This window comes from Scyliorhinus torazame, chromosome 1 (assembly GCF_047496885.1).
Source record: "Scyliorhinus torazame isolate Kashiwa2021f chromosome 1, sScyTor2.1, whole genome shotgun sequence".
Classification (NCBI taxonomy): domain Eukaryota; kingdom Metazoa; phylum Chordata; class Chondrichthyes; order Carcharhiniformes; family Scyliorhinidae; genus Scyliorhinus; species Scyliorhinus torazame.
In genome coordinates this window covers 77,662,849-77,688,047 of record NC_092707.1, presented here as the reverse complement: position 1 = coordinate 77,688,047, position 25,199 = coordinate 77,662,849, and the positions used below count along the sequence as shown (strand labels likewise).

Sequence of the window (25,199 nt, the reverse complement as noted above, 5' to 3'; positions counted from 1 at the left end):
GGGTGCAAGAGGTAAAGGGTGGGGGGAATGAGATGGCACTAAGTTGGCAGAGGGGTTATAAAGGGCCAAAGGAATGTGTCCAAGAGCATAGATTGACAGATGGACTATGAAGGGCTCTGGGGTTGGTGCATCTCCAACAGAGAGACTGAAAGATTCTTGGTTAGGATTACACAGCCACACTAGCCAGATACAGGATGATATAAGGGGTGATTTTGAGCCCGTGTTAGCCATGCAGGTGGGGGAAGAGGCCCCGATACCTCCGTAATGTGGGGCTGGGAGTCGTCAGGCTGCAGTGATGATCACAACATCCTTTAAAGATGGCGCCCGATCTCAGTAGAGCCGATTGTCGCCATAGTAATGGTGTAAACCACGCCCATTCATTTTCTTTTCCTGCAAGAGGCTCAATATTTGTCGAGAAAGCTGATCTGTGCAACTGGAGAGTTCCGGGTCAGTTTTCAGTTGAATCTGATACCCTGTGAAGTTCTGGTAAGATTCTGGCCCACAGCTGTACACGTTCCACCATGATCAAAAAAAGGAGAGATTTGAGACAGCTGGTTCCAGATACAGCTATCAATCTAAATGATGAATTAACCAAGGAGTGGATGATCCACATGGAATGGATAGGGTTAGGGTTAGGATTCAGCATTCTGGCATTTTGGCATTTAATGCCACTTCCCAAAAGCAAGCAAAGCAGCCGGTTCATTCATACCAGCCCTTAATGACAAGGTTATACAAGCTCCAGAAACGCTGTTAACTTTGAATTTACTTAATCGACTGGTTATCTCAACCTATTAAGATGTCAGCGATCTGAGGAGTCTAATTTTAGGCTCATAAAATGGTGCGATTGTTATTGCTATTTTGAAAATCTGCATATTAGAGCGAGACAGCTAGTCCTACTGTAATATGCAGATTCTTGAGGCACCTGAGGCGTAAGGATCTATCCCCTTCGACTCGGGCAAGCTTCATTCAGTACTGGTCTCCACCTGGGTGCCAGCCTGGCACTGCCAAGGTGCCTGGCTGGCAGGGGCACTGCGATGGTGCCAGGTTGGCACTACTTATTCATCCAAGTGGAAAGTGGCTTTTCCACCAGCAATGGTCATCCATTCGTGTTGCAGTCAAATTGAGCACAGGGATTGCCCCAGGGCTTTTGCATTAATGTGTTGTAACACCCCATTAGGTTGAGTGCATAAGTCACACTGCAGGACACTTGGTCATTGAAAACACACAAAAATATTTTGATACTTCTTCAGAATTTTAAAAAAGAATGTTAGTTGACACGTGTTGGCTCAACTGGTGCTCAGGTTGTGCCAGCATAAAGGAAAACTAGAGTCAAATGTTTACATTTTGATTTCTGCTGATCTTAACATTTATTGCTAGCCTTTTGGAAACACACTTAAATGGCTTTTATTTATTTCATACTTCTCCATTCTCAGGTGGATCACCATTGCCAAAAGTGCTTGTAACTACCAACACCAGTGCCTCGTGCTCCAGATGCACAAAGTCATATTCTTCCATGGCCTCAACCTGCAAAAGAAATGGAATTTAGGCAGTCACACCAAACTATAGCTCCATTCTTTTCCAGATTGAATTATTTTGCCTCCACATCTAAATCTGTACTTTATTTATAAAACACGACCTTTAACCGTGATTTGCAAAAAGTTGGAACTAATTAATAACACTACAGATTCCCATTGCCACCTCTTCAATTGTGTTTGAATCAAACAATTTGTAAGTTAAAAACATAGACAGCAATAAGCAATGCTCATCATTTAAGAATCTTTCATGAAAAAAGATTATCTGAGTTCAGTATCCACTGCATGATATAAATTAAAGAATTCCTAAACTTTCCTGTCAAATGTTTAATTTCCTGACAATGCTGGGTGATGTGCTTCACTTTTTAATAGCTAGTTGTGTCTAGTTTGCACTTTCATTTTCACCAAAGTTGGCCATAATATTCTTAGTTTAAGGAATTGTCAATAAATTGCACAATTTTGTGGGAAATCAAGGCTTTGTCTGATAATGTACAATGGATGATAGTGAGATGACAGACCATTTTCCACTGATTCTTCATTATATTGACTTCAATGGATATGAAAATCAAAAGGGCGGTAAAACAAGACACAGACTTGTTTCCCACCATCAGCCAAAGCCAAAACTCCCACGATCACACATTACCCCTCCTCACCTTCCCAAAGCACCCCCCTCCCCCATCCCATTCACCCACCCACAGCCATTTGTGCTTCTTTCACATCCATGTGGAAATGTCAGAATAACCATAAGCACATCACTTCAGTATTGAGCATGTAGCCTAGTGCCTCATTAGCCCCCTGTATTGGTCAACAGCATCTGGTGACATTTTACTTTCAGCTGAAAAGAATCCTGGTCATGTGAACCAAGGGTCAAATGTCCCAAGGTGACTTTCTCTGGCATTACAAGGGTCACTGGCAATGAGATGTTACCAAACCAATCCGGGTACCTCTATTGCATTGGGTGGCGGTCTCAGTGCTCTGCTTTCCCCTGGGTAGAAGGTTGTGCAAATGAACTAGTTTGAATTTGATGCTGTCCACTTGAGCTACTGAAAAATAGGTACTTTTATTTCCATCATGGTGAAGTAAACAAAAGGCGTGTGCATATGTGTATCATTCCTAAAGGGGAGATGAGGAAAGGCTCACTGAAGAGAATGTTGAGATTAATAGAAAACTGGACAGGTGGGAGTACAAGCTTCTGCAGACAATGGCCCTGATTTTCTTCCTTTAATTTACATTGAGGAAATTCAACATATTCCTATTCAGCCACTGCAGTTCTTTGATATTCACTGCACTGTTGAATCCAAACACAGTCAAGAAAATCTCCCCAATTATTGTGACATATCATTGTGAAATAACGGAAATGAATACAATGAAAACAAACTTATTTTTCACCTTTGCATCAAAGGCGTGCTTAAAGATTTCACACAATGCTTTTGCGTAATCTTGGGACTTTCCAGTTTCTGTGGCATACAAGATGGTGGCTTTTACTCTTTTGGCCATTACGTGTGCCATTAACTTAGCAGAGAATTTCACCGCCCTTTTCAAAACAAAAATGCCAGAGTATTAGGACTGGATGTCTTCAATGTGCAAATAATGACAACATACTATAACAGGTTTTTTTGGAGAGGATCCTAAAAGGCAGGCACCCACCCATTTCTTTAAGCTAAAGATTCAGATGCAAGTTCGGGCAAGTTCCTTCTGCCATAAATTTTGTTCTGTCAAGTATCAAGGTGCCAGTTGGCTCGTTTTCCCAATAGTGCTTGGGATTATTAATGGTGTAGTGCATGCTTAAAGTTCTGCATAGGCAATGTTTTACTAAACTTTAAAGAACGATGTGTATAATCTTCACCCCAGAGTACTGAAGGAAGTGGCCCTAGAAATAGCAGATCCATTGGTGGCCATTTTCCAAAATTCTTTGGACTCTGGAATGGTTCCTACAGATTGGAGGGTAGCGAATGTAACCCTGCTATTCAAAAAGGGAAGGGGAGAGAAAACAGGGAACTATAGACCAGTGAGGCTGACGTCAGTTGTAGGGAAGTTGCTGGAGTCCATTATCAAGGACATTATAGCACAGCATTTGGAAAGCAGTGGTGTAATCAGACAAAGTCAGCCTGGATTTACACAAGGAAAATCATGCTTGACAAATCTACTAGAATTCTTTGAAGATGTAACTATTAGAGTTGACCAGGTAGAACCGCTGGATGTGGTTTATTTAGACTTTCAGAAGGCATTTGACAAGGTCGCACATAGCAGGTTAATATGTAAAGTTAAAGCGCATGGGATTCCGGTTGTGTCTTGAGATGGATAGAAAGCTGGTTAGCAGATAGGAAGCAAAAAGTTGGAATTAATGAGTCTTTTTCTGATTGGCAGACAGTGACTAGTGGGGTACTGCAGGGATCTGTGCTTGGGCCCTAAATGCTCACATTATATATTAATGATTTGGAAAAGGGAACTAAATGTATTATCTCCAAATTTACATATGATACAAAGTTGGGTGGGAGGGTGAGCTGTGAGAAGGCTGCAGAAATGCTTCAGGGGGATTTGGACAGGCTGAGTGAGTGGGCACATGCATGACAGATGCAGTATAATGTGGATAAATGTGAAGTTATCTGCTTCGGCAGCAAAAATAGGAAGGCAGATTATTATTTGAATGGGTGTAAATTGAGAGACGTGGGGTGGGATTCTCCGACCCCCTGCTGGGTCGGAGAATCACCGAGGGGCAGCGTGAATCCCGCCGGCTGCCGAATTCTCTGGCTCTGGGGTTTTGGCGGGGGCGGGAATTGCACCGCGCTGGTCGGCGGGCGCTGGCAGCGGCCCACCCGGCGATTCTCCAGCGCACGATGGGCCGAGTGGCCGCCCATTTTCGGCGGGTCCCGCCGGCGTAAATCACAACAGGTCCGTATCGGCGGGACCTGGCTCCACAGGTGGCCTGCAGGGGGGGGTGGGGGGGGTGGGCGGATCTGGCCCCGGGGAGTGCCCTCACGGTGGCCTGGCCTGCAATCAGGGCCGGAGTGGCTCGCCCCGCCGGTTCACGGAGAATCCCGCCCGTGAATACTCAGCAGGACCTTGGTGTCCTCGTGCATCAGTCGCTGAAAGTAAGTGCGCAGGTACAGCAGGCAGTAAAGAAGGCAAATGGTATGTTAGTCTTCATAGCGAGAGGATTTGAGTCTAGAAATAGAGACATTTTACTGCAATTGTATCAGGCATTGTTGAGTATTGGGTGCAGTTTTGGTGACATTATATGAGGAAGGATGTTCTTGCTATGGAAGCAGTGCAGCAAAGGTTTACTGGGCTGATTCCTGGGATGGTGGGACTGTCATATGAGGAGAAACTAATTCGGTTAGGATTATATTCATTGGAGTTTAGAAGAGTGAGAGGGGATTGAATAGAAACTTACAAAATTCTAACAGGATGATGTAGGGTAGATTCGGAAAGAATATTCCCGATGGTGGGTGTGTCCAGAACTAGGAGTCATAGTTTGAGAATAAGGGGTAAACCTTTTAGGATTGAGGTGAGGAGAAATTTCTTCACCCAGAGAGTGGTGAATCTGTGGAATTCAGTACCACCAGGAAGTAGTTGAGGACAAAACATTGTGTAATGAAATGAAATGAAAATCGCTTATTGTCACAAGTAGGCTTTAAATGAAGTTACTGTGTAAAGCCCCTAGTCGCCACATTCCGGCGCCTGTTCAGGGAGGCTGGTACGGGAATTGAACCGTGCTGCTGGCCTGCCTTGGTCTGCTTTAAAAGCCAGCTATTTAGCCCAGTGTGCTAAACCTAATTTCAAGAAGCAACTAGATATAGCTCTTGGGGATAAAGGGATCAAGGGATATTGGGGAAGTCAGAATCAGGGTATTGAACATGATGATCACCCATGATCATAATGACTGGCAGAGCAGGTGCAAAGGGCTGAATGGCCTCCTCCTGATTCTATTTTCAATGCACGCATGTTTCTATGCACTAGCAAAATTACTTAATATTATGAGGAATAGATTAAATAACTTCTCCAAACTTCCAGTCAAAGTATATTAAAAGGCTACCAGAAGTCTTTAAATATGGTAATGCCACTTGTTTTCCTTTTAACTCAAGGGCCAGAAGTTAACAGCCTCTGGTTTTAGATTAAAAATAACCAAGAAAATGTGTTTAAGAAAAAGCAACCAAGTGTATAACAATGATATATTCACACCGCATCCATTAAACGGAAAAATAATAAAAAGTATCGGAAACAAAAAATCTAAACTATCCTTTGTAAATGATTTAAGCGATCTTTCGTCATGTAGCTCTCACCACCTGTGTGAGCATTAATATAAATGCTCTCTTCCAGTTTCAAACCAATTCCTTCTCTCAACAAGAAATTTCAGCCACACGTCTTCCTTCTCAGTTATGTTCAAGTGAACTCTTCAGTTCAAAGAACTTATTTATATTGCAGAAAGAGTTCCCAGGATTTTCTGGATTTTGTATAATCACCCACTCAAATTTAAAAGGGAGATATCTCAGTCATACACCATTATTGAATTTTGAATCATTCCTCTCTCAAAGTTAATAGAACTTGCAAACACTATCGTGGTTCAACCTTGGACCAAGATTCTAGCTGTCACTAGTTCAATTAACACGGTTAATGGCTGGATGTAAAGGCACAGCCACCAAACAAAAACAAGACAGAAATTATTATGTTTTCATAGTCCCAAATGGTTAGCATGTACTGAAGTATAACTGTTAAATCCAACGGAACTATTGTGCTACATTTCGAACAATATGTGGCTCCTATAAACTATGGCGCGTTGAATAAAATAAACTTACTTTGCTAGCTCTTTAAATCCAATGGCTCGCTTTTTGGTTGGAGTTCCATTAACTCCTTTCCACTCATGATTCAACCAGGGATCTGTCTGCATTGGAAACAGAAGTAAACACAGTTGATCTACGAACATGACGTGATGCACACATTATAGCCAGAAACATGGGATTTTGATTCTGAGACTATTTCTCAGGGTGAGAACTCACAGGCAACACATTTTAAGTTTGCAAAAGACATCTCAATTAGTTTTCACTCTGGCAGCAGAACAATTCTACTGGCATTACTGACAGGCAATGTCCAATTGATTTTCAATCAGGTCACTGTGGAAAAATTACTTTTGAGGTGGCATTATACATCTGGAATAACATTGAAAACAGTGCCTTTGTACTCTGTTGTTGAGTACTTGCATGATGCAAGATGATATGGAAACTTCACCAAAACACGATGGGTGTTAATAAAGCATGATTTGTCAAGTGTGAAGTGTGACTTGGTTTACTTAATTTGTTTTAACAAACATGCTTTCTAGATCACCACCAATGCTTTCTATAATTAAATTTAACAATGATTAAGGATGTTCTCAGCTTCCTATCACATTCTACATCTGCCTAAAATTCTTCCTCTCTGCCTGCACATGGAGCCAATGATATACATCAGTTACCAACTAATAAGTTGCCACAGTTATTACTCAGACTGTTTTATTAAATTGTGCAAGGCTATGTGTAATAATCAGCATGTGACACACGGTGTGGGGATGATTGTTTTCCCCTTGCTGTTCAAGGAGTTCGAGCTCCCCTGCTAGGGGCGGGCTAGTTTATCCGTACTTGTACAGAAGTTCAGCCAGTGTGGAATAGACTGCCGAAGAGAGGTTTAACCGGGTCTCGTGTGTATACTTGTTGTTTAAATAAATTTATTTTACTCTTACTCGGTGGACTCCCAGTACCTTAAATATGGTTGCAGAATAATTTCCTGCTGTACTTTTCCATTTCAGATTACAGCCTGATGTTTTGGAGATTTTACAATGTCTTTAACCCTTTAACACCACCAAAACAGATTAACTGGTTGTTTAATACATCACTGCTTGTTGGAATTCGCCATGCATTATGACCATTACATTTACAAAATAACAGTGTCTACATTGTAAAAGAAAGGTATTTCATTGGCATTTTACGAAATGCTGGGGACGTGAAAGGTTCAATGTAATATTCTGTTTGTTTCTCACATTATCCCATTGTTAAAAATGTGGCCGGAATTCCACGGCCATTGGGATTCTCTTTTCCTGCCAGCATGGGGTAATTTCAATGGGAAGTCCCAAAGACAAGCGGTGGGAAGAGATAATCACACCGCCAGCGGAGGGTGCTACCTTGAAACACACGGTTGGGGGACCAGAGAATCCTGCCCAATGATCAACTAGTAAATTATTTACAAGTTTTAAAAGAAAAATAATTCAACTATCACTGTGACTTTGTAATTTGTGCAATTATGCTTGCTTTAGTTTCTCTCTTGGATGAAATCATCTAGATCATGTAGCTTGTCTGTTGACCGATTTATGCTCCTCAAACCACTTAAATTCAATGAGACAAATTATTGAAGGACATTGTAGCATGTGCCTATTTCACCTGTGCCACAGTATATAAATTACAAAACGTGACTATTGAGAGAACACAGCTCTGAGCAACAATTAACTATAAACCGGTCCAGCAGCTCCAACAACATGAAATCTATTCCTTGTTCTTCTCTTCCAAATATGTCAGTTTCTGTTTTTTTCCTACGGTGATCTAATAATAGTTGAAAGGCTTCTCATACGTTCCATTCACTGTGGTTAGTACTTTCAAGTATCAACACGCCTTTGTCAGTTCCTCAGAATTAAACAGACCTTTCCTGGAATCTTGGGCAGGTTTTGGTCGGAGAATCGCCGGGGGCTGGCGTGAATCCCGCCCCCACCGAATATCCGGTGCCAGAGAATCGCCCCCCCCCCCCCACCCCCAAGCGATTCTCCGGCCCATGATGGGCCGAAGTCCCGCTGCTGTCATGCCAGTCCCGCCGGCGTGAATCAAACCACCTACCTTACCGGCGGGACTGGCGGTGCAGGCGGGGCTCCGAGGTCCTGCGGGGGGGGCAAGGGGTGATCTGGCCCCGGTGGGTGCCCCCACAGTGGCCTGGTGCACGATCGGGGCCAACCGATCTGTGGACGGGCCTGTGCCGTGGGGGCACTCTTTTCCCTCCGCCTCGGCCATAGCCTTCACCATGGCCGACGCGGAAGAGACCCCCCCCCTGCGCATGCGTGGGGATGACGTCAGCAGCCGCTGACGCTCCCGCGCATGCGCGGACTTCCGCCGGCCGGCGAAGTCCTTTCGGCCCCGGCTGTCGTGGCGCCAAAGGCCTTTCTCGCCGGCCGGTGGAACGGAAACCACTCCGGCGCGGGCCTAGCCCCTCACGGTGAGGGATTGGCCCCTAAAGGTGCGGAGAAATCCGCACCTTTGGGGAGGTCCGATGCTGGAGTGGTTCCCGCCACTCCATCCCGCCGGGACCCCCTACCCCGCCGGGTAGGGGAGGATCCCTGCCCATATCTCCAAACTTATATATATGTATTTTTTTTAAATTTAGAGTACCCAATTCATTTTTTCCAATTAAGGGGCAATTTAGCATGGGCAATCCACCTACCCTGCACATCTTTGGGTTGTGGGGGCGAAACCCACGCAAACACGGGGAGAATGTACAAACTCCACACGGACAGTGACCCAGAGCCGGGATCAAACCTGGGACCTCGGCGCCATGAGACTGCAGTGCTACCACTGCGCCACCGTGCTGCCCTCCATATCTCCAAACTTAATGGCAGATGTCTACTCAATGCTAACACACAGGATTTGCATCAGCCTGAGAACTGAACATGGAAAGCAGCTGCATTTAGTTCAGCACTTGAGGCTTTCCCATCTTGACAATGGTAAAATGAGTCCCCTTTGATTTCCATGTCATTGGGATATTTTATAGAATCCCTACAGTGTAGAAGGAGACCGTTCGGCCCATCGAGTCTGTACCGACTCTCTGAAAGAGTACTCCACCTAAGCTCACTCCCCAGCCCTATTCCAACAACCCCTTAATCTACCTTACATATCTTCTTTGGACACTAAGGGGCAATTTGTCATGGCCAATACACCTAATCTGCACATCTTTGGACTGTGGAAGGAAACTGGAGAACCCAGAGGAAACCCACGCAGACATGGGGAGAACGTGCAAACTCCACACAGTCACCCAAGGCCGGAATTGAACCTGGGTCCCTGGTACTATGAGGCACTACCGTGCTGCCCATATAGGTGAGTAATGCATTCATCCTAAAGAATATATACTCTAAATCGCCAAGCATCAAGAATTGCTGATAAAGAACTTGGAAATAAAAGGTAAGCTTAACTAATTGGTTCAAAACTAAGCTGGAAAAAACAGGCAAAGGAAATTACATTCTTCTCAATAGCTTACCTGATACTCAAATGATGGGTTTAACTGATAGTTTAGCATCTCTTGATGGAACACAGGTGTGATGCTTCCTGACATTGGGGGAACAATCCACACCCAGTCTGCAGGACACCCTCCTCGGCACCTATACTCATTCTCCATGTGTTTCATGAAGGATTCTGTAGCAGAATGGTGATCCACAATTGTCACTTTATCAACCTAAATAGGGAGAAAAAACTTTCAATGAGCACGTAATCTGTGTATGTAGTTGCAAAGAAATGGTATTATAGGAAGCTTGTACTTACCTGAAAGCTGTACAGGACAGCAATATTTATTTCAACTAATGCTTTATCTTTCCAAAGGGAAGATGTCTTTCCAGTGTCAAGTCCCATTTGTTTTCCTACATTCTGCAAGATGATCACATGCCAATAATTTAATAACATATTCCTGTTAACATCCAATTAAACATTAGCAATTGGACAGGGGAGGTTTTGTGCTGCAACGGGTCGTGTACCTGCCTCTGAGCCAGCAGCTCCGAGTTCAAGTCCCACTCCAGGACTTGATGGCCAAGAAAGGTGCGTTCATAACCCTGCCAAACAGGTTGAGTGGGTCAACCTGAAAAACCTTCCAACACGCCAATGGCTGCCGGCAAGAGTGGGAGAGACTCCTGGTCAGCTATGCTTGATGTGGAGGGGCGCCCCTCAAGATATAAACCCCGGCGACAGACTAGCCACTTGTTTTGGGAATTACTAGAAATGGAAATAGACAAAAGTTTGTCTTAGTGCACCAATACCTGAGGAAGAGATTTGAAATTGCACAGGCAGTGTATTAGGTTTCACAGCTGAATTGATGAGGTAAACATTACTTGATAGTCTTTTTTCACCTTTCTGTATGTTTAGAAGTAACCATTCAATGAAATTGTTTTCATATTGCTGGCGGTTTTTGATTCCGTGATACCAGGATTCTTCAAGTGCGCACTTGTTGAATTCGGTATACAAGGTGGATCCTTGGTATTATCAACATTGGCCCTTTTCAACTGTTTCCTGACTGTTTTCTCACGTGGTGGGCCTAGAGCCTATGGGGACGGCATGACTGTAAGCTTATCAGATTTAGGTGCGGTTCTGGCTGTTGGGACTTGGTCAGAGTTAGCTTGGGAGTTATGAGAACAAAATCTGTGCAGTAGTTATGCTGTCCTGTGTATTGTGTATATAATTCTTCTTAGTTCAATAAACCTCTGTTGTGATTCAACACGGGCTCGTCAATCGCCTCACAACATAACACCAAGATTATCAGAAATTTTCTGAAAATATTGAAGGTGGCTCCTTGAAAACTCTTGGCCATTTGTTGAACATTGCACAGGTTTGAGTTTGGTGTCTGGTCATGGAGCAGTGAGCCATGGAGAAACAGAAGAGAAGCAAAATTGCACAAAAGAAACAGGAACAACAGGAAAGTAAGAAAGGTTGGAAGAATCAGGAAAGATGAAGAGCTGAAAGGAGAAAATCTGAAAAAACTGAGAGAACAATGATTAACAGTAGGAAATAGGTACAGTAATCCACCCGTGTTATATGATATTCTTGGATTTTTTTCTATACTTATGAGCGAGAATCACAGAAAGCTTCTTAGTTTACAATTTTCTTCTTGGTTTGTTCACACTGTATACAGAGGACCAATGTGCAACTTCTTGATGCCTCAGTTGGTATGAGCACCAGAGGGTGTGAAATTCCACCATGTGGACCAGAGGAGTCCCAGGTTCAGTCTGTGCTAAGTTCATTGAATTCAAACAGGACAACAGGTTAAATGCCCTAATTGGTTAGACCAGAAGCGGTGGGATGAAGATCAATCTTCATTCTGGTCCTAATTGCCATCTGAATCTTCTTGCTGAAAGTGCACTTACATGGACACTGGGTGAGGAATGGAATGTATTTGGTTTTGATGCATCCATAACTAAATTTAGTCATGAGGATTTTGTACTTGAATAAGGAGGATGGTTTATGCTTTGGCGCTAAATGGCAGCGTGTGGCAGAACCTTCAAGAGAGAAGGGAAGGAAGACTTTTGGAAAAGATATTAAAACCTACAGTTTTCTGAAGTCTATTCATGATTTGGGCACTGCTATCCCAACCGAACTTCACATCCAGCATAAATTTAATGGCATATCAAGCACTATCTTATGAAGAGAATGGAACGTTCTGGAATGCACATGAGAGTCTTGTGAATAGGTGCTTTTAATGTTCTCCTGGCCAGGCTTCCTAGCTTCCACTTCCCATACACCAGTATTCATCCAAACGTCACCAACAACATCCTTTCGGCTCGTTGGTCTAGGGGTATGATTCTCGCTTTGAGTGCTTCAGTGAGGGAGTTTGCGAGAGATCCAGGGTTCAAGTCCCGGATGAGCCCTTTAATGTTGTCTCAATTGGCCAATGTTCATTATGGGCGGCACGATAGCACAGTGGTTAGCATTGTTGCTTCACAGCTCCAGGGCCCCATGTTCGATTCCCGGCTTGGGTCACTGTCTGTGCGGAGTCTGCACGTTCTCCCCGTGTCTGAGTGGGTTTCCTCCGGGTGCTCCGGTTTCCTCCCGTAAGTCCTGAAAGATGTGCATGTTAGGTGAATTGGACATTCTGAATTCTCCCTCAGTGTACCTGAACAGATGCTGGAGTGTGGCGACTAGGGGATTTTCACAGTAACTTCATTGCAGTGTTAATGTAAGCCTGCTTGCGACAATAAAGATTATTATTATATCCTAAATCGTCTGACAGGGAATGCTATGGGCTACAAAAGCAAAATACTGTAGATGCTAGAAATCTGAAATATCAACAGGAAATGCTGGAAATACTCAGCAGGTAAGGCAGAATCTGTGAAGATTTAGAGGGTTAATAGTCTGGGCTTTTTGCCAATTTGAAAATAAAATAATGATTTGTAATAAGTCTTGCCTCACCAAATCTTTAGTTGGCCTACTTTCAAAGAGATCAAAGAAAAGATATAATTATTTGCTCAAGGTTGCAAAAGTTGCTCAAGGTTGCAAAAGTTACTATTTTTACACCGCTCATCTATACTGTTACACAAGCAGATAATGTGAGGCAACTTCCAGAAGAGTAAGCTGCTTAGACCACTTATGTGAATAACTGATACCACTGATGCCAGGAAGATACTGATGGCACACCAGTATCTGTAACTTTGGCCAGGAGTTTTCGAATGGCATGGTTCCCCTTCCCGCCATCTGAAGAGTTTGCGCTGATGCTTCCGATAATGCCTGGACCTCAGCCACTTAATGCTCAAACAAGTGCTCAATGGCTTCAGTCAAGGTGCTCCACCACCCTCACTCAGGAGGAAGTCCCGCATCAGAGAGCTGCCAACCAATCTGATTGGTTAGCAGTTCTCTAATCCCTGCAGCGCCAAAGGTTATTCTGCCCCATAAGAAATAACAGGACCTTGACTGCAAGCAGTCAGCTTAAATCCCAGGAGTCCAGGACCAGGTACGTTTTGGTGGTCTCAGGCTGGGGAAGGGAGGTGAGGCCCAGGGAAGGTGGGCAGAGAGGGTTGAGGTGTCAGTTGGGCAGGGGTTGGGGGGAGAAGCCCCTACAGGGGTCAGGCCTTTTTTGGGTTGGGTGGGGTAGGGTGGAGGAGGGGCTTCCCAACATTAAACAGAGGCTGCTGTTGGAGCCCCCCTCCCCCTTCCCACCTGAGGTCTGAACAGGGTTAATATTCGGGCTGCCACCTTGCTGCTGAACCCCTCCCGCCAATCTGAAAATTGAGGGGGGGGCGGGGGGTGGTCAGTTAGCTCACTTGGCTCGATGGCTGGATTGTGATGCAGAGAGATGCCAACAGCTTGGTTCAATTCCAGTACCGGCTGAGATTATTCACGAAGGCCTCGCCTTCTCAACCTTGCCCCTCGCCTGAGGTGTGGTGGGTGACCCTCAGGCTAAATTGAGGCAAGGGCGGCTGGGGCCTTGCCTGTCTCAGCGTAGAACTGTGGAGATGTTGGGCAGGAACATACTGGCAATGCCATTTAAAAACTTTTACACTCACTCCCTGCCTACAAACTTGCTGGTAGGGGAATGTGGAATTCTGCCCCATAAGAAATAACTTCTTTATTCAGGGTGATTATTGACTGTCAGATTTTTGTTTGGACTGTTGGCTGTTATTTTACTACTTTGTTAGGTTGCATATATGAAGTTCAAATCATTTGAGATTCACTGTGTAATTCTGCAGTCAGGAGCATGTAAAATCTGTGCTATTTGTCACATTCCCTTAATGTGCACTCTAGTGCTATGAGATTTAGAACAACCTTACCTGTCCTGGAAAGAGTATAAATCGGATGGTATTGAGAAATGTCACCATCAGCCGCCATGACTCAAGGATATAGAATGGGGCGATATGGAACCATTTTAAGGTCAATGCTTTGATTCGTGGACACAATGGGATTTCAACAGCAAGTTAATCTTTGAAAGGTTTTAGGTATACATGATATCCACAAGAAATATTTGAATTGGCTTCTGGAGCCAATCAAATGGCAGAATGTTGTTTGTTAGAATCACTTGCTCTAGAGAAATTGAAAGACTTGGACTAAGATGTATAAATGATTAAATAGTCTTGAATTAAAATAAATTGTCCTTATAGAAAATCATTTGCTCTAAATAATGCTATAATGCAGAACATAGAGAAAAGAACAAAGAACAATACAGCATAGGAAAAGGCCCTTCGGCCCTCCAACCCTGTACCGGTTATACCATCTTTGGCCAAAACCTTAATATTGTCTATATTTTGTTCACTGGATGCAGGCAAAACAATGCAGGACTGTACATTCAAATGTAATTCAAATGGCCAAGAGCCTGATCAAAGAGATAGGTTTTAAGTAAACTGATGTCCTGAGGACAAGGAAGGCTCTGTCATCCATTCTTGTATGCTTTTTTAAAAAGTGATTAATTTCACTCTGTGATAAAGGTAATAGTCAGACAGAAATATGTCTAGATTGTTGTAAAAAGGAAATAGGTTACCTCGAGAACACAATACCGGGAGGTATCGCAGAAATCACGGACTCCAATTTCTGTTCCCATATACCATCCATTGAACGGACAGGCTGGAAACTCGAGGCCTCCGATATCGAGAAGCATGTTTGAAACAGCTGGCAAGCAATACCACCTCAGGTTCATATCTTTAAACCATTCAAACCTAAAGGAATTTCCAAGGGTTACAGAAATGCAAACACCAAAAGGTTCAAGACTCCATTTTTATTTTAACTGCTGTATTATGATTCCAGATTCTTATTTGAATAAATGTTCCCCCTCTTTCACAATTATCAATCCTTTTCTTCACCCACATTCTTGCTGCCCGGACCAAGGAACAGGAATGTAGCTGGCTCTCAGGCAGGTTAGGAATTGAACCTGTAGCTAGAAACACAGGACCACCAGAGACTATTGGCTCTACCTATCACTTGCCCCTTCCACTGGCTGGGAGACGCAACGACTAGTGCCACATTTTATGTCCTGTTCCATGTGGGCAACTGCAACCTATTTCGGTTTCCACCCAGTAACAGCAAGTCTAATGGCGAAAATGTGAACAAAAAAAATTACTGCAGCTAAATGAACAAATCTGGCTACTTTTTGAATATGAATTGGAGTGAAAACAATAGGCGAAATTCTCCCGAAACGGTGAGATGTCCGCTGACTGGCGCCCAAAACAGCGCCAATCAGACGGGCATCGCGCTGCCCCAAAGGTGCGGAATGCTCCGCATCTTTGGGGGCCGAGCCCCAACATTGAGGGGCTAGGCCGACGCCGGAGGAATTTCCGCCCCGCCAGCTGGCGGAAACGGCCTTTGTTGTCCCGCCAGCTGGCGCGGAAACGACATCCCCGGGCGGCGCATGCGCGGGAGCGTCAGCGGCCGCTGACAGTTTCCCACGCATGCGCAGTGGAGGGAGTCTCTTCCGCCTCCGCCATGGTGGAGACCGTGGCGGAGGCGGAAGGGAAAGAGTGCCCCCACGGCACAGGCCCGCCCGCGGATCGGTGGGCCCTGTGTTTGCTTGGGTCTCGCCCCCACAACCCAAAGATGTGCAGGGTAGGTGGATTGGCCACGCTAAATTGTCCCTTAATTGGAAAAAATGAATTGGGTACTCTAAATTTATTTTGAAAGAATGTTCATTCGGAGAGTTTACCAACGCCTATTTTAACCCCACGTCTCATAATGAAAACTAAAACAATATCTGAATTGTAAATGATCAAATGTCCTCAACAAAGCCGTACGTACTTCGGGTGTTTGAAAGGTACTTCCAGGATTAGTTCTGGGGCAATCTGAAATAGTTCAGGGTCATTTCCATTGGCTTGAAGCAAAAGTGGGAGGATGTCAAAACGGCCTTTAAGTCCTTTCCAACCTTGTTGCATACAAACCTGCATCAACCAGAGTTCGCAAAGAAAATATAACATTCAGACAAGCAATATGGAAACATCCATAAATAAAATTGAATGCTCTAGGTTGAAGCAAGCAGTTATTTGATATACTTGACCTCAGTTAGCCCCACAGAGGCAGGGTCTCCAATGACTGAGCCGTCAGGTTGTCTGTACCCAGCATACCGGATTAACTGGTTGTTCCAGACTCTGTAATCATGCTTGCCATCTGTCCGTTGTGGAAATATGGTGATAGCAGACCTGAAAAACCATCACTGTTGACTGATGTTACACTGACAGCCATTGACATTCATTGAAAATGAAACTTTTTTTGAAAATAACTTCTGACCTCTTAATTAAATCTGGACTTTCATTGGAATGAAGTTAGGACGGTGACTTGTTTTGAAATAGTGCCCTTAACATAATTAAACATCCCAAGCTGCTTCACCGAGACATTATGAGACAGCATATTGCACTGAGCCACAGAAGGAGATGTTAGGGCAAATGGTCAAAAGCATTGTCACAGAGATAGGCTTCAAGCATGTGTGAGGGGGGAGGGGGGGGGGCGCGGGGGGGGACGCGGGGGACGCGGGGGGGGGGGGCGCGGGGGGGGGGGGCGCGGGGGGGGGCGCGGGGGGGGGCGCGGGGGGGGCGGGGGGCGCGGGGGCGCGGGGGGGGGGCGGGGGGCGGGGGGGGGCGGGGGGCGGGGGCGGGGGGGGCGCGGGGGGGGCGCGGGGGGGGAGATTTACAGAGATTTGAAAACAAAGATGAGAGTTTTTAAAATGCAGACATTATTTAACTGGGAGACAGCAGAGGTCAATGGGTGCATGGAATTTGGAGCAAGTGGACATAGGCAGCAAAGATGTGAATGACCTCATGCTTACTGAGTGCAAAATGTGGGAGACTGGTCAGGAGTGTGTTTGGACAGTCAAATCTAGAGGTACAATTGCCATGGAAAAGGGTTACAGTCGTGTGATAGTCACCACTGTTGTATTATATTGTATATATGGGTATTACGGTAAGGCCCCTGTACTACAGGTACGGGGGTAGATCCCTGCCAGCTGGCTCCGCCCAGTTGGCGGGATATAAATGTGTGTGCTCTCCGAACCGCAGCCATTTCGTCAGCTGCTGTTGGAGGCCACACATCTGTGTACTAAAGCCTCAATTACATTCTACTCTCGTCTCGTCGTAATTGATAGTGCATCAATTTATTACACAGAGATTTTTCAGAGATGGATCTCCGCATCAAGCCGGATCGCCTGCAGCTGCATCCTCAGGCAAACAACGCCAAAAAGGACATTGAATATTGGTTAGCTTGCTTTGAAGCATACATTGGGTCTGCGCCAGACGAAATTCCAGAAGCTACAGATTCTGTACACACGGCTGAGCTGCAAAGTTTTTCCCCTCGTCCAGGACGCGCCTATCTACACAGAGGCCAAGGTGCTACTGAAGGAGAATTACTCTCAGCAAACCAACAAGACCTGCGCCAGGCACCTCCTGTCCACGCGGCACCAACTTCCCGGTGAGTCTATGGAAGATTTCTGACGTGCCCTGCTCGCCCTGGTGAGAGACTGTGACTGCCAGGCCGTTTCGGCCACTGAACATTCGAACCTGTTAATAAGAGACGCATTTGTTACAGGCATAGGGTCTGTCTACATCCACCAGCGCCTCTTAGAAGGGGCCACGCGGCAACCAAGAAACTTGCGCTCTAGCTCACGGTCGCCTCACACAACGTACAGGCTTATGCCCCCGACCGCACTGCCCAGCCCCCTGTGCATCGTGGACCCCGCCAGCGGCCAGCCCATCAGCGACCGCCCTCAGCCAAACCCACGCCTGCGCCGCATGGCAGACAACTAACCCCGGGGGACCCAGGTGCTACTTCTGCGGACAGACAAAACACCCCCGGCAGCGCTGCCGGGCGTGGAGCGCGCTCTGCAAGGCCTGTGGCAAGAAGGTAAATTTCGCTGCAGTGTGCCAGGTCCGCTCCATCGCCGCTATTGTCCCAGCAACCCCCACGTGCGGCCGTGGGCGCCGCATCTTCCTCTCCTCCGACCACGTGAGGCCCGTGGGCGCCGCCATCTTGCTCCACTCACAACGCATGCGTCCCATGGGCGACCTCAGAACCAATGGGCGCCGCCATCTTGCCTGCCCCAGGATATGTGCGGCCCGAGAGCGCCGCTATCTTGCCTGCCCCAGGACCCGTGCAGCCCATGGCCGCTGCCATCTTACCCGCCTCAGGACTCCTGCCCATCGGGCACCTCATCGGGCCGCTCATTGCCTGCAACCGCCGACGACCAGCCACGTCTCGCCTTGGTCACAATCGACCAGTCTCGACCGCACAACCACGTGACAGCTTCGACAAAGGTGAAGGTCGACGGGCACGAGATATCCTGCCTTCTGGACTCCGGGAGCACTGAGAGCTTCATCCACCCCGATACGGTAAGGCGCTGCTCCCTCGCGGTACACCCCGCCAACCAAAGAATCTCCCTGGCCTCTGGATCCCACTCCGTGATGATCCGGGGGTACTGCATCGCCACCCTCACCATCCAGGGCATAGAGTTCAGCGGTTCCGGCTCTACGTCCTCCCAAACCTCTGCACTGCCTTGCTACTCGGCCTGGACTTCCAGTGCAACCGCCAGAGCCTAACCCTGAAATTTGGCGGGCCCCTACCACCTCTTACTGTTTGCTGCCTCACGACCATTAAGGTTGACCCGACTTCCCTTTTTGCAAACCTCACCCCGGATTGCAAATCCGTCGCCACCAGGAGCAGCCGATACAGTGCCCAGGACAGGACCTTCATCAGATCTGAGGTCCAGCGGCTGCTGCGGGAAGGTATCATCGAGGCCAGCAACAGCCCCTGGAGAGCCCAAGTGGTAGTGGTGAAAACGGGGGAGAAAAACAGGATGGTCATTGACTACAGTCAGACCATCAATCGGTACACGCAGCTCGACGCGTACCCCCTCCCACGCATATCTGATGTGGTCAATCAGGTTGCACAGTACCGGGTCTTCTCAACAATGGACCTGAAATCTGCCGACCATCAGCTCCCCATCCGTAAGGTGGACCGCCTATACACTGCATTTGATGCAGACGGCCGCCTTTGCCATTTCCTTAGAGTTCCCTTCGACGCCACCAACGGGGTTTCGGTCTTCCAACGGGAGATGGACCGAATGGTTGACCGGTACAGGCTGCGGGCCTCTTTCCCGTACCTGGACAACGTCACCATCTGCGGCCACGACCAGCAGGACCACGACGCTAACCTTTCCAAATTTCTCCACACCGCCACACTCCTCAACCTAACTTACAACAAGGAGAAGTGTGTGTTCAGCACGAACCAATTAGCCATCCTCGGCTATGTGGTTCAGAACGGAGTTCTAGGGCCCAACCCCGACTGCATGCGCCCCCTCTTGGAACTCCCCCTCCCCCACTGCCCCAAGGCCCTCAAACGATGCCTGGGGTTCTTTTAGTATTATGCCCAGTGGGTCCCAAACTATGCGGACAAGGTCTGCCCAATCATTCAATGCACTGCTTTCCCACTGATGGCTGAGGCTCACCTGGCTTTCACCCGTATCAAGGCCGACATCGCCAAGGCCGCGATGCATGCGGTCGACGAGTCATTCCCCTTCCAAGTCGAGAGCGATGCATCAGACATCGCTCTGGCCGCCACCCTCAACCAGGCAGGCAGGCCCATGGCATTCTTTTCCCGCACCTTCCATGCTTCCAAAATCCGGCACTCCTCCGTTGAAAAGGAGGCCCAAGCGATCGTTGAAGCTGTGCGACATTGGAGGCATTAACTGGCCGGCAGGAGATTCACTCTCCTCACTGACCAATAGTCGCTTGCCTTCATGTTTAACAACACACAGCGGGGTAAGATCAAAAATGATAAAATCTTGAGGTGGAGGATCGAGCTCTCCACCTACAATTACGAGATTTTGTATCCCCTCGGTAAACTCAATGAGCCCCACGATGCCCTGTCCCGAGGTACATGTGCCAGCGCACAAGTGGACCGACTCCGGACCCTGCACGACGACCTCTGTCACCAAGGAGTCATCCGCTTTTACCACTTGATTAAGGCCCGCAATCTGCCCTACTCCATCGCTATCTCCAGAGACAGCCAGTGTAAACCGCACTTCTACCGGCCAGACCGTGCGCGCCTGTTGAAGGCCTCCCGCCCCTTTGAATGCCTCAGCGTGGACTTCAAAGGGCCCCTCCCCTCCACCGACCGCAAAACGTACTTTCTTAATGTGATCGACGAGTATTCCCGATTCCCCTTCGCCATCCCATGCCACGATATGACGTCTGCCACCGTCATCAAAGCTCTCAACACCATCTTCGCTCTGTTCGGTTTCCCCGCCTACGTCCACAGCGACAGGGGATCCTCATTTATGAGTGATGAGCTGAGCCAGTACCTGCTCAACAGGGGCATTGCCTTGAGCAGGATGACCAGCTACAACCCCCGGGGAAACGGGCAGGTGGAGCGGGAGAATGGGACGGTCTGGAGGGCCATCCAGCTGGACCTATGGTCCAGAAATCTCTCGGCCTCCCGCTGGCAGGAGGTCCTCCCGACTCACTTCACTCCATTCGGTCGCACCTGTGCACGGCGACTAACAAAATCCTCCATGAACGTCTCTTTGCCTTCCCCAGGAAATCCACCTCCGGGGTTTCGCTCCCAACGTGGCTGGCAGCTCCAGGACCCGTTTTCCTCCGCAAGCACGTGCGGCTCCACAAGGTGGACCCGTTGGTTGAGAGGGTACAGCTACTCCATGTGAACCCGCATTACGCCTACGTAGTGTACCCTGACGGCCGCCAACACACAGTCTCCCTCAGGAATCTGGCATCAGCTGGGTCCCCACACCACAGCCCCCGCTCCGGGACAATCCGTCCTCCCCTTGCTCCCACCCGGGGATGAAGAGGATTTCGACACGCTCCCGGAGTCACCGAAGACCAAGCCGACGCCTGAGTCGCCATCAGCACTGCGGCGCTCTCAACAACAGATCAAGGCACCCGATCGTCTCAATTCGTAACCTTCTCTGTAATTTTAAAACCAGTCTCTATGTATATAGTTTTCCACCACCCCCGCTGGACTCATTTTTAACAGCGGGTGAATGTGGTAGTCACCGCTGTTGTATTATAGTGTATATGTGGGTATTACGGTAAGGCCCTTGTCCTACAGGTACAGGGGTAGATCCCTGCCTGCTGGCTCTGCCCAGTAGGCAGGGTATAAATGTGTGTGCTCTCCGAACAGCAGCCATTTCATCAGCTGCTGTAGGAGGCCACACATCTCTGTGTAATAAAGCCTCAATTACATTCTACTTTCGTCTCGTCGTAATTGATAGTGCATCAAGCAGTCAATGAGCTGAGACAGTGGCAGAATCGGGCAATGTTAATGAGGTGGAAAATGTGCTAGCTTAGACTCGTGGCTGGAGGATGTCTTCAGGGTTAAATATGAAACCAAGGTGTGAGCAGTTTGGCTCAGCCTCAGACAATTAATTGGCAGGGAGAGGAATGGAGCTAATGGCTACGGAATGGATTGCGTCGTGAGGAGAAAGACAAAGGGCAGCATTCCCTGTTCATGTTTGAACCAAGTCTTTAATGAAGTCAGGAGCTGAGTGACCCTGGCAAAATCCAACTGAGCATCAACGAGAAGGAACAACTCAGTAAGTGCCGCTTGATAGCACTGTTGATGACCCCTTCCATCACTTTGTTGATGAGCAAGCATAGGCTGATGGGGCAGTAATTGGCCGAGTTGGATTTGTTCTGCTTTTTGTGTCCATGTCATACCTGGGCAATTTTCCACATTGCCGGGTATATGCGAGTGATGCAGCTTTAAATACAATTGCCGGTATATGATCAGGGCCCATAACCGTTGCAGTATCCAGTGCCTTCAGTCTTTTCTTGATATCACATGAAGTGAATCAAATTGGTTAAGAGCTGACATCTGTGATGCTGGGGACCTAAAGAGGACCTAAAGTCCGAGATGGATCATCTGCTCGGCACTTCTGGCTGAAGCTTGTTGCAAATGCTTTTGCCTTAGCTTTTGCACTGATGTGCTGTGCTCACCATCATTGAGGATGGAGATATTTGTGGAGACTCTTCCTCCAGCGAGTTGTTTTTTCCACTACCATTTATGGCTGGATGTATCAGGACTGCAGAGCTTAGGATGTGTTGGTTGTAGAATTGCCTAGTTCTGTCACTTGCTGCTTATCTTGTTTAACATGCAAGTAGTCCTGTGTTGACACCTCATTGTTAGCCATGTCTGGTTTTGCTCCTGGCATGTCCCCCTGCATTCTTCATTGGACCAGGGTTGATCCCCTGGCTTGGTGGTAATGGTAGAGTGGGGTATAAGCTGGGCCATGAGGTTGCAGATTGTGGTTGAATACAATTCTGCTGCTGCTGATTACCCAAGGCGCCTCATGGATGCCCGGTCTTGAGTTGCTAGACCTCTTCTGAATCTATCCCATTTGGCACAATGGTAGTGACACCCAACACAATGGAGAGTATCCTCAATGTGAAGACTGGACTTTGTCTCCACAAGGACTGCGCGGTGGTCACTCCCACTGATACAGTCTTGGACAGATGCATCTGCGGCAGGCAACTTGGTGAGGATGGTGTCAAGTATGTTTTTCCCTTTTGTTGGTTCCCTCACCTCCTGCCACAGACCCAGCCTATGTCCTTTAGGACCCGGCCAGCTCGGTCAGTAGCGGTGCTACTGAACCACTCTTGGTGGAGGACATTGAAGTCTCCACCCAGAGTACATTCTGTGCCCTTGCCACCCTCAGCTCTTTCTCCATGTGGTGTTCAACATGGAAGACTACTTATTCATCAGCTGAGGGGGGACGGTCCATGGTAATCAGCATGAGAATTCCTTACCCATGTTTACCCATGATGCCATCAGATTTTGTGGGGTCCAGATTCGATGTTGAGGACTCCAGGGTAATGCCCTCACAACTGTATACCACTTTGACAACACCTCTGCTGGATCTGTCCTTGCGGTGGAACAGGACATACTCAGGGATGGTGATGGTGGTGTCTGAGACATGGGGCGGGATTTTCCCTTCTGGGGACTAAGTCGCCCGCTGGAAAATGGGCGAGAATCACTCCAGACTTTTACGTCGAAGGTTGAGGGTGATTCTCCGTTTTCCAGGACGCTAGCAGAGTCCCGGCGTGCGTCCCGCAGCTCTGGCTTCCGGCGGTGCCCTGCTAGCCAGACCGCGCGGCTGCGCATGCGCACGGCGGTCGCAAGCGGGTCCGCGCATGTGCGCAGCGGCCTACCTCGGCATGTCCACCGCCAACATGGCGGAGCCACACAGTGGGCCCGCAAGGAGGAAGGTAGGACCCTCCCAGATCGCGATGGCCCGCCAGTCGGTGGCCCCCGATAGCAGGCCTGGCCACTGCTGAGGCCCCCCCGGAGTCAGATACCCCCCGCCCTCCACCAGGACCGCCACCGCGGCCGCGGTCCCAGCTCTCACTGGTAGTACCACATGTAAACCACACCGGCGGGAGTTCGGCCAGTCGACCGCGGAGAATCGCCGCATGGGCCTGTTCCAATGGGCCCCGACCGGTGCCGTGTCGACTGCGCGCCCGGGACTGGTGGCGTCCGCGGAGAATCGCGGAAGCGGCGTCTCGCTGGATTTCCGGCTATTTCCCGCCCCTGCGCCGGCCGAGATTCCAGCGGGGAGGGTCGGAGAATCCTGTCCATTATCTGTATGGTATGATTCCGTGAGTATGACTATGTCAGGCTCAGTTTGTCGTTGTCATTTCCAGTGCCTAGGCCGATCTCTGGTGGTCCATCCAGTTTTATTCGAATTTGTTTTCTTTGTAGTCATTTGGTACAACTGTGTGGCTTGCTCCGCCATTTCAGAGAGCATTTAAGAGTCAACCACAATGCCTTAGAACTGGAGCTTATTAAAATTAATTTACGGGATGTGGGTGTCGCTGGTTTGGACAGCATTTATTACCCAGCCCTTGTTGCCCTTCAGAAGACGGTGGTGGATTGCCTTCTTGAACCGCTGCAGTCTTGAGGTGTTGGTGCACCCACTGTGCTGTTAGGGAGGGAGTTCCAGGATGTTGCCCCAGAGACAGTGAAAGAATGGCGATATATTTCCATGTCAGGGTGGTGAGTGACTTGGAGGGGAACTTCCAGGTAGTGGGGTTCCCATGTATCCGCTGCTTTTGTCCTTCTAGATGGCAGTGGTCATGGGTTTGGGAGGTGCTGTCTAAGGACCTTGGTGAGTTACCGCAGTGAATCTTGTAGATGGTGCACACAGCTGCCACTGTGGTGGGGGGTTTGAATGTTTGTGGAAGGGGGAGCAATCAATCGGGCTGCTTTGTCCTGGATGGTGTTGAGCTTCTTGAGTGTTGTTGGAGTTGCACTAATCAAGGCAGGTGGAGAGTATTCCATTACACTCCTGACTTGTACCTTGTAGATGGTGGACAGGCTTTGGGGGGGTGGGGGTGGGGGGGGGGTGGGGGTGGGGGTGGGGGTGGGGGGGTGGGGGTGGGGGGATGGGGGTGGGGGGGGTGGGGGGGGTGGGGGGGGTGGGGGGGGTGGGGGGGGTGGGGGGTGGGGGGGGTGGGGGGGGTGGGGGGTGGGGGGGGGGTGGGGGGGGTGGGGGTGGGGGGTGGGGTTGGGGGGGGGTGGGGGTGGGGGGTGGGGTTGGGGGGTGGGGGGGGTGGGGGGGGTGGGGGGTGGGGTTGGGGGGTGGGGGGGGTGGGGGGGGTGGGTGTGGTGGGGTGGGGGTGGGGGGGAGGGGTGGGGGGGTGGGGGAGGGGTGGGGGGGTTGTGGGGGAGGGGTGGGGGGGTGGGGGGTGGGGGAGGGGTGGTGGGGGGGGTGGGTGGGGGGGTGGGGGGGTTGGGGGTGTGGGGGGGGGTGTGGGGGGAGGGGTGGGGGGGTGGTGGGGGGGGCGAGGAGGCGTGTCAGGAGGCGAGTCTCTAGCCATAGGATTCCTAGCATTTGACCTGCCCTGGTAACCACAGTAGTAATGTGGCTAGTCCAGTTCAGTTTCTAATCTATGGTAATCCAAGATGTTGATTGTAAGGGATTCAGCGA

At 48.5% G+C, this 25,199-nt stretch overlaps 1 protein-coding gene across 5 annotated transcripts in view; it reads right to left on the bottom strand.

Moving 5' to 3' along the window:
- Positions 1 to 25,199, bottom strand: part of nos1 (nitric oxide synthase 1 (neuronal)) — a 234,542-nt gene that overhangs the window by 73,523 nt on the left and 135,820 nt on the right. For all 5 annotated transcript variants that reach the window (XM_072496887.1, XM_072496857.1, XM_072496877.1 and 2 more), the window contains exons 8-15: positions 16,269 to 16,410; positions 16,013 to 16,152; positions 14,766 to 14,940; positions 10,076 to 10,177; positions 9,795 to 9,989; positions 6,329 to 6,414; positions 2,922 to 3,066; positions 1,420 to 1,524 (exon numbers count right to left, since the gene is read on the bottom strand). In XM_072496887.1, the coding sequence (XP_072352988.1) occupies positions 1,420 to 1,524; positions 2,922 to 3,066; positions 6,329 to 6,414; positions 9,795 to 9,989; positions 10,076 to 10,177; positions 14,766 to 14,940; positions 16,013 to 16,152; positions 16,269 to 16,410 (1,090 nt within the window). The remainder of the gene's footprint in view (positions 1 to 1,419; positions 1,525 to 2,921; positions 3,067 to 6,328; positions 6,415 to 9,794; positions 9,990 to 10,075; positions 10,178 to 14,765; positions 14,941 to 16,012; positions 16,153 to 16,268; positions 16,411 to 25,199) is intronic.